Below are 15,344 nucleotides of genomic sequence, written 5' to 3'. Positions count from 1 at the left end.
AAATACACAAGAGAGTCTGCCTTTTCAAAAAGGAAATTTAAGGCTGAAAAATGTTAAAACATTAAAAACAAAATGTGTTCTTAAGACGTGAATGAACATTAACTACAAAAAGAATACGGATGGCAACAAACTAGCAGTCTGGTTAAAATAATTACTTAAAAGCTATCAGGGCATGTTTCCACAATACTTTAATCAGGTTAATAACCAAATCTTGAATTAATAAGTTTAAAGTTCATAACGAGTTTCTTTCTTTCCTTTCTAAGAGTCCGATGCGTGGAAGTTAGTGTATTCCCTGGTCATGTGTTATATTTCTTTCCATTCTTACACCTCAAAATCAACTATGATTATCTAATTGTCTGGTTAGGATTTCAGTTCTGAGATGTTTATTCATATCACTAAAATGCTATGCAACAGTGGGTGAATGTGGGGAAATTGTGGGTTTTCTATGTCAAAGTATATTTTAAATAAGCAATTGTTTAATCTGATCATTTAAGAATGTTAAGGTTTAAGTTAATAAAAGAAAAAAGGGGGAGTCGTCCAGGCAAGACTCCACCTACCTGGAGCTGATTGGGTTTTTAGAGATTATACTTGCAGTTAGGAAACCTATCACAAGTGAGGGCCAATACGTCACGAAGGGAACGTGTTTTCCAATAAAGGGGGATGTTAGTTCATTCAGTGGGGAGTTCGTGGTTCGCAGTTCGGAGTTCGTGCGCTTTTTAGGTTTAGTTAAGTTCAATTTTTTTCTTAGAAGTAATTTTAACTTAGAGTTTTAGTTAGAATTTTGTACTCTCTCTTTTGTTTTACTTTCTCTTAGATTCAGCTTAGTGATTCTTAAGTTTTTGAGTCATAGATCTAGCTTGAGCTGCGCTTGCAGCGCATCCGCGCTGACCAACACAAGTCCAGCGATTATCAACAGAATTAGAGAATTAGGTGCTTCCAGCTATTGAAACCACCTTAGCGCTACGGAGCTGCCTATAGTTCACCGCTCATCTTTAGCGTTATACATCGCTCGCCGTACCAGACCCAGACGCGAAGAGAATCCTGAATCAATCAGCTGTCCGGAGCGATCGCTCCCGCTTGCCGTTGGAACCGAAGCCCTGCTTGCACCGTGAAGTCCACCTGAAGAACCCGCTTCGGCCACTTGGATCGAGCTACCCTTCCTGGCGGTCGACACCAACGGTTCCCTTCGCGGCAGAGACGACACCGGTTGCCCGAGGCCGGTCAACGCAAAGTGAGGCGCTGGTTAAATCTCTAATTCTCTGGTGGCGTTCTGTTGGTCTGGTTAGGTTGAGTCTTGCTAAGTTTTCAGTTATAGTTATTCCCGGTTGAGAGATGGTGGGATCTCTGTCAGCTCCATAGTTCTAATGTAATCTAGTTTAACTCAATTAGCTTGGATTTAGAGCGTTTTGCTTCTTTAGTAGTTAGTTCGTTTATAGCAGTATATAATCACTTATAATCTTGTTTAATCTCCTAATATTCTTATAGTGGGTTTAGTTATTCATATTTAGGTTTATCTCCTAGTGGGTTATCATAATTACTTCCCCTTTGGTATATTAAACTGGGTATTGATTTGTTTATTTTTATCTACTTATACATTTCTGTTGTTTGGGTCTAAAGTGTTTTGAGTTATTCATATATGCGATGAGAAGGTTTGGTTGTAAGACTGTTATCATCAGCGTGCTTGAATTTCACTCTCAAATTGTTGTTTGAATTATGCCCCTTATCTAATTCTGCATATATCCATGTATTACTTTTATTCTAAATAAACATTACTTGTTTAGCCAATTCTTGACTTAAATGTGTTCCTCCCGTGGTTCAAAGACTTTCTGAAACCGACAAGAACTCACCCTGAGGTTAAATATAAATTTTGTAGCTAGCCGCTACTGGCGCCCTATTAACCTTTAATATTAATATTAAAATTAATATTGATATCAGGTAAATAGTTCGGTATCCCTCGTAACCACTACATATTTGGCGCCCAACGTGGGGCCAACGTCACATCTCTGATCTACGGGAGAAAGCACGGAGTTAAGAAACGTATTGGTGTGTTGTGTTTATTAAATATCTACCTTACGCTCCGCGTTAGTAAAACGCCAGCGGGCTGGCGAAAGCTAACCGGGTCACTTCTCTGTCTGTGTGCGCGCACATCTATATACATCTATATATATATCCAACTCCTTTATGTGTATGTGTTTTAAAGAGCATTGGTAATCACTTGTGAAACGCCTCATATTACTCGCCAAAGAGCTGATCAGTGTGAGCGCGTGTGTGTATTGTAGACGCCGCTGTGCGTCTGCTTTCATTATCACTGTTATTGGTGCTTTACATTTACCCGGGGTATCTAAACAGGCTCAGCCGACAACTATTATCACGTGAATTATATCAGCGCTATTTGTAAAGGCCTCAGCGAGGTTGCTGTAGCTGCGGATTTCCAGTGCAGTAAACCCGCTTCCCAGTTTAAACGGCCCGTGTGCGCGGATTTCCGCACCCCGGTCGTACTGGGACCCTCTCGTGTGCCCCGCGGCTTTGCAAACCGCGGCGTAACGCTATCCTTTTAGGTGGTAGAGAGGTTTACAGTCGCGAAAACGCGACGGGCGAGGATCACGCCCTCAGCGGAAGCCCCGCTTGACTCAGACTGTGTGAAGTAAATTCCTGCGTGCTGTGTTCCTCTCTGTGTCTCTGTGTTAAGGTCAGCAAGACCGTTGTGTTCCCCACAAAGCTTGAAAGCAACTGAGCTCTCAGGAGCTGAGGTTTGTCCTCCCACTCAAGGGGGCGGGACTCAGTTGTGTCACCGGTAGGCGGAGCCTTCCCCACCAGTGGCCTCTAGTCGCCATCTCGTGGTCAACTGTATCAGCTACATCTTGCCTCAAGGCTGTCTTACCTTTTCGTGCCTCTAGGGGTAAAGCTATATCTACACTGCCCTCTTCTGGTCGTTTGGGTGAATACTCAGGTTAAAGGGGGTTGCAGTTCATTTATACGCTATTTTGGGAAATTCTTGTAGTAAACTGTGTTTACGTGTGGTTGGTGTTGGCTTCATATGAGTTTTGACATACCTTAATCGAGATATCCTCTTCCCCTGCTTTCTTTGCTTGGTTACTGTTATATTTTAAATGTTGTATCGTCCTAGTTATTATTAATACTAGTAAGTGCCATTTCCATTCTTAATTACTAGTAAGTATATATTCAAATTAGAATTCACTTCAAATAGATACATTTAGATAACTCAATTGTAATAATTCAATATTTTGTTCTATGTAGCCATCCTACTTCAAACATAGTGTCAACTCTCAAAGCTAACTTGCTTGTCAGCTGTTCTACTCACATTGCTTACATTAAATATATTCATTTGAGCTAACCATAATATCCAGTATTTTTAAACATTCAAGTTATAATCATTGGTTGCTATAAATACCTGTTATTTAGGTAATCCATAGTAGCCATTCATTATTTTGTTTTGTCAAACATATTATCCACTTCTTCTTGTTATTCTAAATACAGGCATATAATCCTTATCCTATTTGGCCATAAAAAAAAAATAAATAAATAAATAAATAAATTAATTAAAAAAAAAAAAAAAAAAAAAAAAAAAAAAAAAAAAAAAAAATTCTGCTCGCTAATACTGAAGGTAGCTTAGACTCTGTCTGAGTCACTTTGTTGAATTTCTAAATAAATCAAAGCCTCATAGACATACATACATCCGCTCTATGCTGGTTTTTGACAGGAGTTGACTGTGGTGTTTGGTGACAGCAGTGCTATCTTTAATTCATCCACAGTCATTCAAACCTTGTCAGTTACCATCTAGTTAATAAATTAATTAATTACTAATAGGTATTTGACAATTTTCATGCAAACTATTAAAACTTATACCTATCCAAGGTCACCCAAATAAAATTAAAATAATAACTATCCATTGAAAAAAAAAAAAAAAAAAACTACACTTTTGGGCTTATTAGATTCACTAGGGACTACGCATCAAGGTTTGTTACCCTAGCATCAATCTCTCCAATCTCAGCAGCAGTGCTAAGTCACCCATCCGGGACTGGCTTCCAATACAGCTCGCATCGCTTGACCCTCGTCAAGTCAAAATGAGTTCTCCAAGAGAGGCAGGGTCCCCGCTCCTCAGCGAGGCTGAGTCGGTGGACCAAGTAGAAGCCACTCTTCTTGATTTAGTAAGCTGCCGCATTCCAGACTATGCTGAAGGCGTGCAACAGGCAGATGATGCCCACCTTCAGAGTTTGATGACTAGCTGTGTGGACGACCACCTAACTAAATCCCTTAAAATAAAAGAACAAATAGACACCGTATACAAAATGTCCCTCATACTCTGGAGACAACTCCAACTCTCACAAGAGAGAGAGCAACATGCTACTAACCACTGTACAGCTCTCCAGCAAACTAACCAAAAACTCAGGGACGAATTGGCGCAATGGCATAATACTGGTTCAGAGATACAATCCCAACAAGAAGCCCTTGAACATAAAGTAAAGTCACTGCAGGAAGAGGCCGCAACAGCCACAAAGCTTGCCATCCAGTCACGAGGTAAGCTGGAGGAAGCCCAGGAGCAGCAGACCGAACTCGAGGCTGAACTAACACAGGCTATGAGTGCTTTAAGATTAGCTCGTATAGAAAAAAGGGATGCAGAAACGCAGTTGGCAGAGTTCAAATTAGAACGGGATGAGACATATTCCCGGGGGCCAAAGGTAAGCCCAACAAAGGGTAGACCAGCGACCCCACATCTCTTTAAGACGGAGGTACATACTCCTACGCCCGTAACTTCCATGGGTTACCAGGGAGGAGCTGAAGCTCCTCGATCACCCATCAGAGTCAAACCGGAACCGGCTGGCCCCAAAAAGGTGAACCGGACCCTGTTTGGCTGGGACGAATCTGAACACACCCGACGACCCCAAACAAATGCAGATATGGCCAGGCCCATAACACCCTCAGATAGAGATTTGGATAAAGTTGCTCGCAATATCAGCCGGTTTGAACCTAAGCCTGGCTGCCCTAATGATATCCACCTTTATCTAAATGACATTGATTACTATCTACGGCGCTTCCCTCTGGCCACCATAGACGACAGAATCTATCTCATTAAAATAACATCCAGCCGCGACGTTAGCAGTTTCATTGAACGCCAACCACCACACGTAAGGGGGAACTATAGGGCTCTCTGCCAAGCATTGGAGGCAGAATTCTCTAGCTTCTCAACCCAGTTAGGCCTCTCCGCTGCATTCACGGTGAGGCAGAACAGGCAGGAGGGTCCCGAACAGTACTACTATCGCCTCAGGCGCGCTTACTTTGGCTTCAAGAATGAACCAGAGATGGAGGAGGACGAAAATTTCAAGGTCCTGTTTGTCCAGAACCTCCATCCTTCAACCAGCCACCATTTAGGTGTCTCGGCTTGTCCCCGCACCCTGACTAGTCGGCAGCTAAGAGATCTAGCTCTTAGAGGTTTTGCAAAAGTTCAGCAAAGTTTGGGTAAAAAAACCGATTCCGAGGTCCTTGCAGTAGCCAGTAACCCTTGTATGGAACTAGAGGGGAAGCACAGCTTCCAGGGAACAGATAAGACTCACGGGTCCAGACCCTATAGACAAGAACCAGCCCAAAGTCAGCAGGTCGATCCACAGCGACGTCGCTCACCTACTTATAAGGTGAATCGCGGCCAGGGCAGACCCCATCGAGGTCGAGCCTCCCACCATCAACGTGGTGGCAGGCCACACCATCATGGGAATAACAGGCACTCTGGACCAAACCAGACTGCAAAAAGCCCTAAATCATCACTTGACAAAACCCTTAACGGCCTGGAGGCAGGGGATCTTGAGTTAATCCTGCAATGGGTTAACCAAATGCGCAAGGAGAAAAGGGGTAACCTCAACCAAGGGCGCAACATCCAGGAGCAGTCGAGCACTGCTCCCCATGAAAAAGACCCCAAACGAGCTACTTGGGAGCATGCCCAAGACACTGCACCTAGTGCAGTCCTAGTTGTGGAACTAGACACTGACCACTCTCTCAAGGAAGAAGACCCATTTCTAATTCGGGGGGAGCTTCCTTTCCGACAGTTCTTGGGCCATCTGAGCGAAAGGGGGGTGGCCAGAAAATTCTATCTTGCTACTACTTTGGAGGATGAATTTGTGCAAGATGCTCTTCTTGACACGGCATCAGACATCACACTGATGTCCATGTCCCTTTTTAACCGAGTGCGGGCATCCGCTCGGCGACGGAATAGGGAGATACAGCTGAGTAACTGTTCTCTCAATATCCAGCCCTACTCACACACGGGCATCACCATACATTCGATGGCCCTAATTCAACTTACGATTGGGCCCGTGACTGTTGTTCATCCAATTCATGTGTCTCCCTTGGAGTCCATCCCATTCCTCGCAGGAAAAGATCTTCTTAATCGGTTCGAGCCCCTTATCGACTTTCAAGGTCTTAAGATCTGGGCGCAGGTTCGGCAACCCCTTCCTGTTCTTCCCTCTCGTGAGGAGGAGATCCAGTGCTACCGTCTTTGTGGACATTTCCAACCATGCAAGGAACTGATCGACCCCGTGGTTCCTATGGAGATTGAGGAAGGGCCTACAGCCGCCGTTTCACAGTGTACAAATCCTTCTTGGCCTCCAAGCTCAGTCTTGGAACAACGTGACACCTTCTTGTGTACCATGGTCCCATCTGAAAATCTTGGGGAATATTGTCCCAGAGTGGAGAAGGGGGTCACATTGGACGACTTCCAGGTGGATGACGTGGTCATCGCCCTGTGGTCGGACAAATCCGCAGTCAGCCAAGACTTAGTAAACTCATTATCGGCAACCCATGCTAGCTTTCATTTCATTCAATCCCAGGGAGCTTTTCCGCTTGGGCCCGTTCCTCAACCCACCTTGCCGGCAGTCGGCACTTGTTCTTTGACTGTCCGTTGGAACAAGAAAGAGTTCACCCAGCTTTTCCTTGTGGTCCCAGACTTACCTCACTCCATCTATGTGGGCGGTGACGTGTTGGTCAGGTTGGATGTTCAGGTAGACACCATCAATAACATCCTTTGGTCCCTCACAAACACTCAGGCAGATGGCTCTTCCCCTGAGCCAGAGTATCTGCACTCGGGTCAGACCATACCTGAAGTTTGTCAGGTGGCAAACAACCAAGCCATCACCCTACCGGCAAATACCAAAAATATCGGCCTCTACCTGACCATCCTACCTGGACAACAACTATGTCACCCCCATGCACTGTTCCAACCCTCACATCGATTCTTTGATCTTGGTCTGACCGTGGAAGCCACACCTCTTGTGGAGTTACGTGCTAGGTCAGTCTACTTGTTCGTTCAAAATTGTACAACCCAGGACATAGTGATTCCCCAACTCACAGAACTGGGTTGGCTGGTTAGCACCAAATTTCATGACTTTGAACTGCGGCTTCCAGTCATCGGTCCGATTCCTCAGCAGTTGCTCCCAAAGCAAGAGTCCAAGACATTATACACCCGACCGTCTGGGGCAATTGCTATTTTTCCTGTCTTGGAGACCAATGAAGATGCGTTGTACCGCATTGATCTGACCCACAGGGACCAAATGGTCTTGGATACAGTCACTGTCCTTAGTCTCGATTCTGTCCCATCACCTGGCACTAACACAGTCCTGGTGAAGCAGAAGGAGGAGGCCGACAGTTTTCCTTCAACTCAAACAGAGTTTGAGAAGCAACTACAGCAAATGCTGTTAGATGCGGATGCATTGCAATCAGACGAAGAGCGTGTAAAGCTCAGAACAGTGCTGACTAAGTATCGCGCGTCTTTCTCTCAAGATTCTATGGATTGTGGATTGACCCACATCCATATGATTCGTATTCCGACGCATCCCGACGCTGCTCCTGCTTACGTTCGCCAATACAAGATTCCACTTGCATCATACGGGCCGGTGCAAGAGATCATAGATGATCTCTTAGACAAAGGAATAATCCGACCATGCAACAGCACCTACTCTGCGCCACTTTGGCCGGTGTTGAAGCCCAATGGCAAATGGCGTCTGACTATTGACTATCGCCGCCTAAATGACCAGGTCCCTCTTTCTAGATGGCCCATGACCCAATTGGAGCAAGAACTCCCTAGGGTCAGAGATGCCAAATATTTTTCAACCTTAGATGTGGCATCGGGGTTCTGGACCATTCCGGTCCATGTGGAAGACCAACACAAACTGGCATTCACATTCGCCGGCCGTCAATTTACATTCACCCGCTGCCCATTCGGATATTCCAATTCACCAGCTGAATTCAACATCTTTCTCAACAAAGCTTGTCCTGATGCAAGAGAACGAGGAACCTTGATTTATGTTGACGATGTTCTTATCCGGAACAACTCTCTCGATGCCCACTTGGAAGAGATTGATCATGTGCTAGATCAGCTCACAAAAGCAGGTGCGAAAATATCCCTAGCCAAATGTCAGTGGTGCAAAACTAAGGTCAATTATGTGGGCCTTTTGGTCGGTCCAGATGGTGTTCTCCCGCAACCATGTCGTGCCCAAGGCATCGTGGATATCGCGGAACCAAAAACCATCCACGCCCTTCGCAGCTTCTTGGGGGTATGCAACTACTCCCGCCAGTTCATTGAAAACTTTGCGGAACTGGCCAAGCCACTGTACCAGCTGTTAAAGCAGGATGTACCCTTCATTTGGGGTGAGGCCCAGGCGCAAGCCATGCAAACCCTCAAAGACAAACTGGCATCGGCACCCTGTTTAACCTATCCGGACCACAGCAAAGAATTCTACCTTCAAGTTGGGTTTTCCGAACACTGTGTGAGTGCTGGTCTATACCAGGTACACGATCGAGACAAGAGAGTGGTAGCTTATGCAAGCAAAGCTTTGATGGCTCCAGAACTCAAATACTCTGACTGTGAGAAAGCACTTCTGGCCACGGTCTGGGCAGTGAAACACTTCTCCAACTACCTTGGGGGACAAAAGATCATTGTAGAAACAAACCACCAGCCAGTGGTCTTTCTCAACAGCCAGCGCATTCGAGAAGGTGTGGTCACCAACGCACGAGTCGCCTCCTGGTTAATGGCACTACAAAGTTTTGAGGTTGAGGTGCGCTATGCGCAAAACTTGAGATTACCTCTAGGCACTGATCTGGCGGCATGTCAGCGATGTGAAACTGACATACCGGCCACATCAACGCCCATTCCCAATCTCGCCTCCCAAAAACCCACAAACCATCGTTACTTTGACCCCAAGGAGTGTGAAAACATTCCCACGGTCTACGTAGATGGATGCTCTTTCCGACATGACCAAGAAGGCCTCAAAGCCGGTGCAGGAATCGTCTGGCTTGATGACAACCCTTGCGAACCACAACAGTTCAAACTAGGATCACAAACTTCTCAGTATGCCGAAATCGCTGCCATACTCATCACAATTCAACTTGCTATCGACCAGGGGGTAAAAACCCTGTTAATCTGTACAGATTCCAACTACGCACGTCTAAGTTTCACATGTCACTTGCCAATCTGGAAAACCAAAGGTTTTCTCACATCTGGCAGGAAAGCAGTCAAACACACAGAGCTGTTCACAGCCGCGGACTACCTGGTAGTTCGACACGACATGCTTGTCTACTGGAAAAAGGTGAGGGGACACTCACGTGTCCCAGGAACAGACAAGACATACAATGACCAAGCTGATTCACTGGCCAAAAGAGGTGCCTTGGAAGGAGTTTCATGGGTCTTTGACCCGTTGAAATACCCAACCCAACCCAACCCCACTGTTTTAGCCGTGACTAGAGCACAAGCTAAACAAACCTCAACAACAGAAATCCCACCCTGCGCTGCGGTCTCCATTGATCCAGAAATCACAGATGCTGATTTGATCACGCTACAAGACGCAGACCCCGACATCAAATCTATTAAGGCTTTCTTGCTTGATCCCACCAACAATCCCATAACCAGCCAAATGCTGGAGGCATCAATTCCGCTTAAACAACTCTTGGACAACCGTGCATTCTTGAAGGTGGTCAAGGGCTTGCTTGTTCATGTCACTGAGACCCACACTTCTCCTGCGTTCGTGGTGCCTCCGTGCCACAGGGGGGTAATGTTGGGGCACGCCCATGACTCTCCATCAGCAGGTCACAAAGGGATCAAGGAAACCTATAGGACACTCAAACAGGTGGCCTTTTGGCCACGAATGCGGGAGCATGTAGCTAGTTACATTAAAGGATGCTTGGTGTGCTGCCAGTTCCAGCCGGCGAATCCTCTGCACAGGGCTCCCTTACAGAGAAAGGGGTTAACCTTCCCGTGGTCGGATCTGCAAATGGATTGGGTGGGCCCGCTCACAAAGTCTGCTCGAGGGAACAAATATTTCCTCACAGTCACATGTGCATTCACCAAGTGGGTGGAGTGTCTTCCAGCCGCCAATGACACCGCTATAACCACAGCGTGTCTCCTGGTTAATCATATCTTCACCCGGTTTGGTCTTCCTTGTAGGGTTGACTCAGATCGAGGTACTCATTTCACGGCAGAAGTCATGCAACAAATGTGGCACGTCCTCGGTGTAAAAGCCAAGTTGCACGTGAGCTACCACCCCCAGTCCTCTGGTCAGGTCGAACGGGCTAACCGCACAGTGGTCAGCATCCTCAAGAAATTTGTGGCCACGCATCACCGCGACTGGGATGTGAAATTGCCGTTGGTACTCATGGCCATTAGGGCAACTCCTCACGATTCCACCGGCGTCTCTCCATTCGAGGTGATGACAGGCAGACAGATGACACTTCCGCTACATCTGTTATATCAGCCAGGTGGAACAGATACCTCAGTTGCCTACACAACACAGCAGTACATAGACGATTTGCAGAAACACCTAAAATCCACTTTTGCTTTTGCCCAACAGCACATGGCACGAAGTGCCCAGGGTCGGAAGGCCTACTATGATCAGAAGGCGTCCTATGACGAGCTTCAGGTGGGAGATAAGGTGTGGTACTACATTTTCGCTCAACCTGTCGAGAAACCCCAATCGAATACGGGTAGGCTGGCTCGCAAACTCATGCCTCGCTGGACTGGACCCCACACAATCACGGACAAATTGTCCCCGGTGGTGTACCAGATCCAGATCAGCCAAGGTTCTAAGGAGCCAACCCGCAAGTGGGTACACCGCAACCAAATTAAGCCACACCAAAGCCCTATGGGACAAGTCGGGGCCGCCAATGCCTTGATTAGAGTCTAATCAGGTGGACAAAACCCCTGCTAGACCCCTAGGTGTTTAGCAACTCCTAGCTGTACAACTGGCAACTAAACTAATAACTTCATTTTTAAAATTTAGGAATACATTGATCTTTGATCCATATACAGTAGTCTGTTGTTTGCAATTTCAATCCAAGTACCATTACACATCTGCCGATCGAGCCAGCCAACAGAACCATCATTTTGTGCCTGGGAATAGGATATCACTGATTGTTAGCCACTTATCTGTTAGATTCTACTTCATTGGTGGTTCACACTAGTACACCCAGGTTAATCATGTATATTTGTCTCGTTAGGAAGATGAGGACTCTCCTGCTCCTGACGCTCGTGCTGGGGACGATCGTCGCGGCCCCTGATGTGATCTCCCCCGGACCTACCTCAGGAGTAGTTCTTAGGGATAATTCGGGACTACTAATCACAAACTGCCGGTTACATACCCAAAGGGTGTTTGTACGACTGAACCCGGAGGAAGTATGTAAAAAGAACTTCCCTGATTGGTCCCGCCAAGTGGGGTGGGCTGGGCATTGGTGGGTACGAGAGGCAGTAAGCCATGCCGAACGAGACACCACCCACATGCTACAACAGCTGCAAAAATTTGCGGTCACACAGTCTGAACTGAATGGGGCTCAAAAGAGATCCAAACGGTTTCTTGCAGGTTTATTAACTGCTGCCGCCGCTGTAGGCTCACTCCTTGGCGTCGGCACATCCGCTGTTAATGCCGTGGGCCTAGCCACGGTCCGCCGTAATGTAGGGGAACTACAGGCAGAACTACCACACATCAAGGACCAAATAGACACCCAACAGAGACAGCTACAAGCAATTGGACAAACTTTACAGGGTACCATTGTGGTCCTCAATACCCACACGGTAGCTTTAAACAAAACTCTGCAAACGATCACCTCCCTGACCCGGGCAATCCAGACAGATATGGCTCACATCCAAGTGATTAACATGCTTTTGAATGACATGCTACAGGAAGTGGGATCCTCAGTAGACAGTCTAGCTATGGGCAAGATACCAGCTTATCTGGTGCCTTTAACCCTGGTACAGGAAATCCTCAGTCGGGCTACCCGAGAGGAAGTTACTGATCTCCAAGCACATTTAGCCTATACACTCGGAAGTGCAGTACCTCTTTATGTCAATCCAGAAAATAGAGAAGTAGCTTTTCTGGTCAACTTACCTATAATAGCTGCGGAAAACATTTATCGCTTAAAAGAAGTGGTAAATGTTGGGTTTTGGCAAAAAGAAGCACACATCAAAATTCAGACTCCGACCTTGGTAGCTTACCAAGACATCAATCCTGGACTTTATCTGGCCCCAAATTTGCGCATGTGTACCCTGTCCAAGGATATACACTATCTCTGTCCCAGTAAACCGTTCACTCGAGAGGGTGCCGGCAATCTTTGTGGCCTTAAGCCCATGCTCACTAAGGACCAGTGTCCTGCCACTGTCACTCATAGGTACCAACAGGTCGAGACTCAGGTTGAAATCGTAGGGAGCCGGTGGTTGGTAAATACTGCGGCACGGGAAGCGGTGTTGTCCTATGACCAGCATGATATCGATGAACGTATTCCCCTTCCGGAACAAACATTTTGGGTAGACGTACCACCTGGGGCTACTCTGCATGTTGGGGAATGGTCCCTGTACCACTTAGTACCTGATCAATATGAGAGTGAAATTGAGGTGTCTGATTTCTTTACTACCCACTCCTTAGAACTCAGCCCTGACACCCTTGGTCGGATACAGTATGAGGGTCCCCAGTCTATCGATTTGACCCCCATCAATAATGTCTTAAAAGAGATCGAGGCACGTCCCACATGGACAGTCCAACCTGTAAGATACTCCTGGTCATTGCCCGATACCTTGTTAGCTGTGCTGGTATGTCTGGGGTATGTAGCAACCTTTGGTATAACGTGTTTTTATCGTAGGAAGACCGTGAAGCTACAGAGACAAATGGATTCATGGTCGGGTAAGGTGGTTAGATTTGTGAGACGTAGAAGGGGGGGTCAAGAAGTGTCAGTGGAAACTCAGGAGGACGCAACTGATGAACCTATGCAGGTAGCTGCAGTAAGGGAAGTGGTTTAGCTCTGGTTTGGATAACGCTAATGCAGCCTGTTGTGTACTGACCAGCAAATGCCACCAGTAAGAGTTGAGATACCCAGTAACCTTTTTGTCCACAGCTATCTACGTCATCTCATCGACTGATAACCTGGATCTCTGCTGATTATCACCCGATGGGGGGGGATATGTAGCAGATAGCTTGATGTCTCATTGTGAAATCACACTCTTAGATCCACTTAAGAAATTCCACTGGAGAGCAGAGGGTGATTCCCCCCAACCTTGAATGATAACACTTTAACGACTTTTACGACCATTTGCTGAAAACATCTGTCTCGCTAAAAGCATCTGAACAAAGACCCATAAACTTTGGGGATTAACATGTCACCTGCTGATCCGCTATCTTCGGAGCACACCTCTTAAACAGTCACATCTAATTTACACACTCACGCACACAGCATGACCCTTTTACTGGCCCAGGACCCGTGGACCATTTAACAAGACAATACTGCCACCCGCAGGAGAAGAAAGGAACTTTTCTTGGAGCACGAGGCTATGATCGAAAAATTACATATGTATATGTTTTTACAATAACTTAAATAACTGTTGGTTAATTCTAATATTGTGAGAAGCAGGGTATCAAGCAATGTGATGAAACACTTTCTAATCAAGAGAACAATTTTGAGGTTTACCTTCATTTTCTTCTACAGGTTCCAGGCTGAAGAATTATGTCTTGTTTGTCATTGGTTGAACTATTGCAACTAGTCAGCGTAATTTTAACCTTTGCTTTGGTTATATAGATACATTTTCCTGTTTAGTAAAGAACAAAGTATGAAAGTATAAAGGTATAGTGAATTTCTGATTTAAAGAGGTCTGAAATTATGTTAACCAGAGCAATGAGACCCGCATTCCTTAGTGGGGGAGAGGTGTGAATTACGACGGCCAGAGTTCTTATCTCTTCAAATACACAAGAGAGTCTGCCTTTTCAAAAAGGAAATTTAAGGCTGAAAAATGTTAAAACATTAAAAACAAAATGTGTTCTTAAGACGTGAATGAACATTAACTACAAAAAGAATACGGATGGCAACAAACTAGCAGTCTGGTTAAAATAATTACTTAAAAGCTATCAGGGCATGTTTCCACAATACTTTAATCAGGTTAATAACCAAATCTTGAATTAATAAGTTTAAAGTTCATAACGAGTTTCTTTCTTTCCTTTCTAAGAGTCCGATGCGTGGAAGTTAGTGTATTCCCTGGTCATGTGTTATATTTCTTTCCATTCTTACACCTCAAAATCAACTATGATTATCTAATTGTCTGGTTAGGATTTCAGTTCTGAGATGTTTATTCATATCACTAAAATGCTATGCAACAGTGGGTGAATGTGGGGAAATTGTGGGTTTTCTATGTCAAAGTATATTTTAAATAAGCAATTGTTTAATCTGATCATTTAAGAATGTTAAGGTTTAAGTTAATAAAAGAAAAAAGGGGGAGTCGTCCAGGCAAGACTCCACCTACCTGGAGCTGATTGGGTTTTTAGAGATTATACTTGCAGTTAGGAAACCTATCACAAGTGAGGGCCAATACGTCACGAAGGGAACGTGTTTTCCAATAAAGGGGGATGTTAGTTCATTCAGTGGGGAGTTCGTGGTTCGCAGTTCGGAGTTCGTGCGCTTTTTAGGTTTAGTTAAGTTCAATTTTTTTCTTAGAAGTAATTTTAACTTAGAGTTTTAGTTAGAATTTTGTACTCTCTCTTTTGTTTTACTTTCTCTTAGATTCAGCTTAGTGATTCTTAAGTTTTTGAGTCATAGATCTAGCTTGAGCTGCGCTTGCAGCGCATCCGCGCTGACCAACACAAGTCCAGCGATTATCAACAGAATTAGAGAATTAGGTGCTTCCAGCTATTGAAACCACCTTAGCGCTACGGAGCTGCCTATAGTTCACCGCTCATCTTTAGCGTTATACATCGCTCGCCGTACCAGACCCAGACGCGAAGAGAATCCTGAATCAATCAGCTGTCCGGAGCGATCGCTCCCGCTTGCCGTTGGAACCGAAGCCCTGCTTGCACCGTGAAGTCCACCTGAAG

General features: G+C 45.5%; 1 protein-coding gene across 1 annotated transcript; it reads left to right on the top strand.

Annotated features, from left to right (window-relative positions):
* The first annotated feature begins 253 nt into the window (after window positions 1–253).
* LOC125782629 (uncharacterized) lies at window positions 254–13,777 on the top strand. Its single transcript, XM_049467287.1, has 2 exons — window positions 254–1,231; window positions 11,497–13,777. Exon 2 carries the CDS (start codon window positions 11,501–11,503, stop codon window positions 13,283–13,285), a length of 1,785 nt encoding a protein of 594 aa, XP_049323244.1. The 5' UTR covers window positions 254–1,231; window positions 11,497–11,500; the 3' UTR covers window positions 13,286–13,777.
* Window positions 13,778–15,344: the final 1,567 nt, after the last annotated feature.

The sequence above is a fragment of the Astyanax mexicanus genome, chromosome 18, assembly GCF_023375975.1.
Source record: "Astyanax mexicanus isolate ESR-SI-001 chromosome 18, AstMex3_surface, whole genome shotgun sequence".
Lineage (NCBI taxonomy): Eukaryota > Metazoa > Chordata > Actinopteri > Characiformes > Acestrorhamphidae > Astyanax > Astyanax mexicanus.
This window is presented reverse-complemented; position numbering and strand designations above follow the sequence as displayed.

Excerpts from the sequence above, each read along its gene's own strand:
- LOC125782629 (XM_049467287.1), top strand. The coding sequence starts at position 11,501 with ATGAGGACTCTCCTGCTCCTGACGCTCGTGCTGGGGACGATCGTCGCG.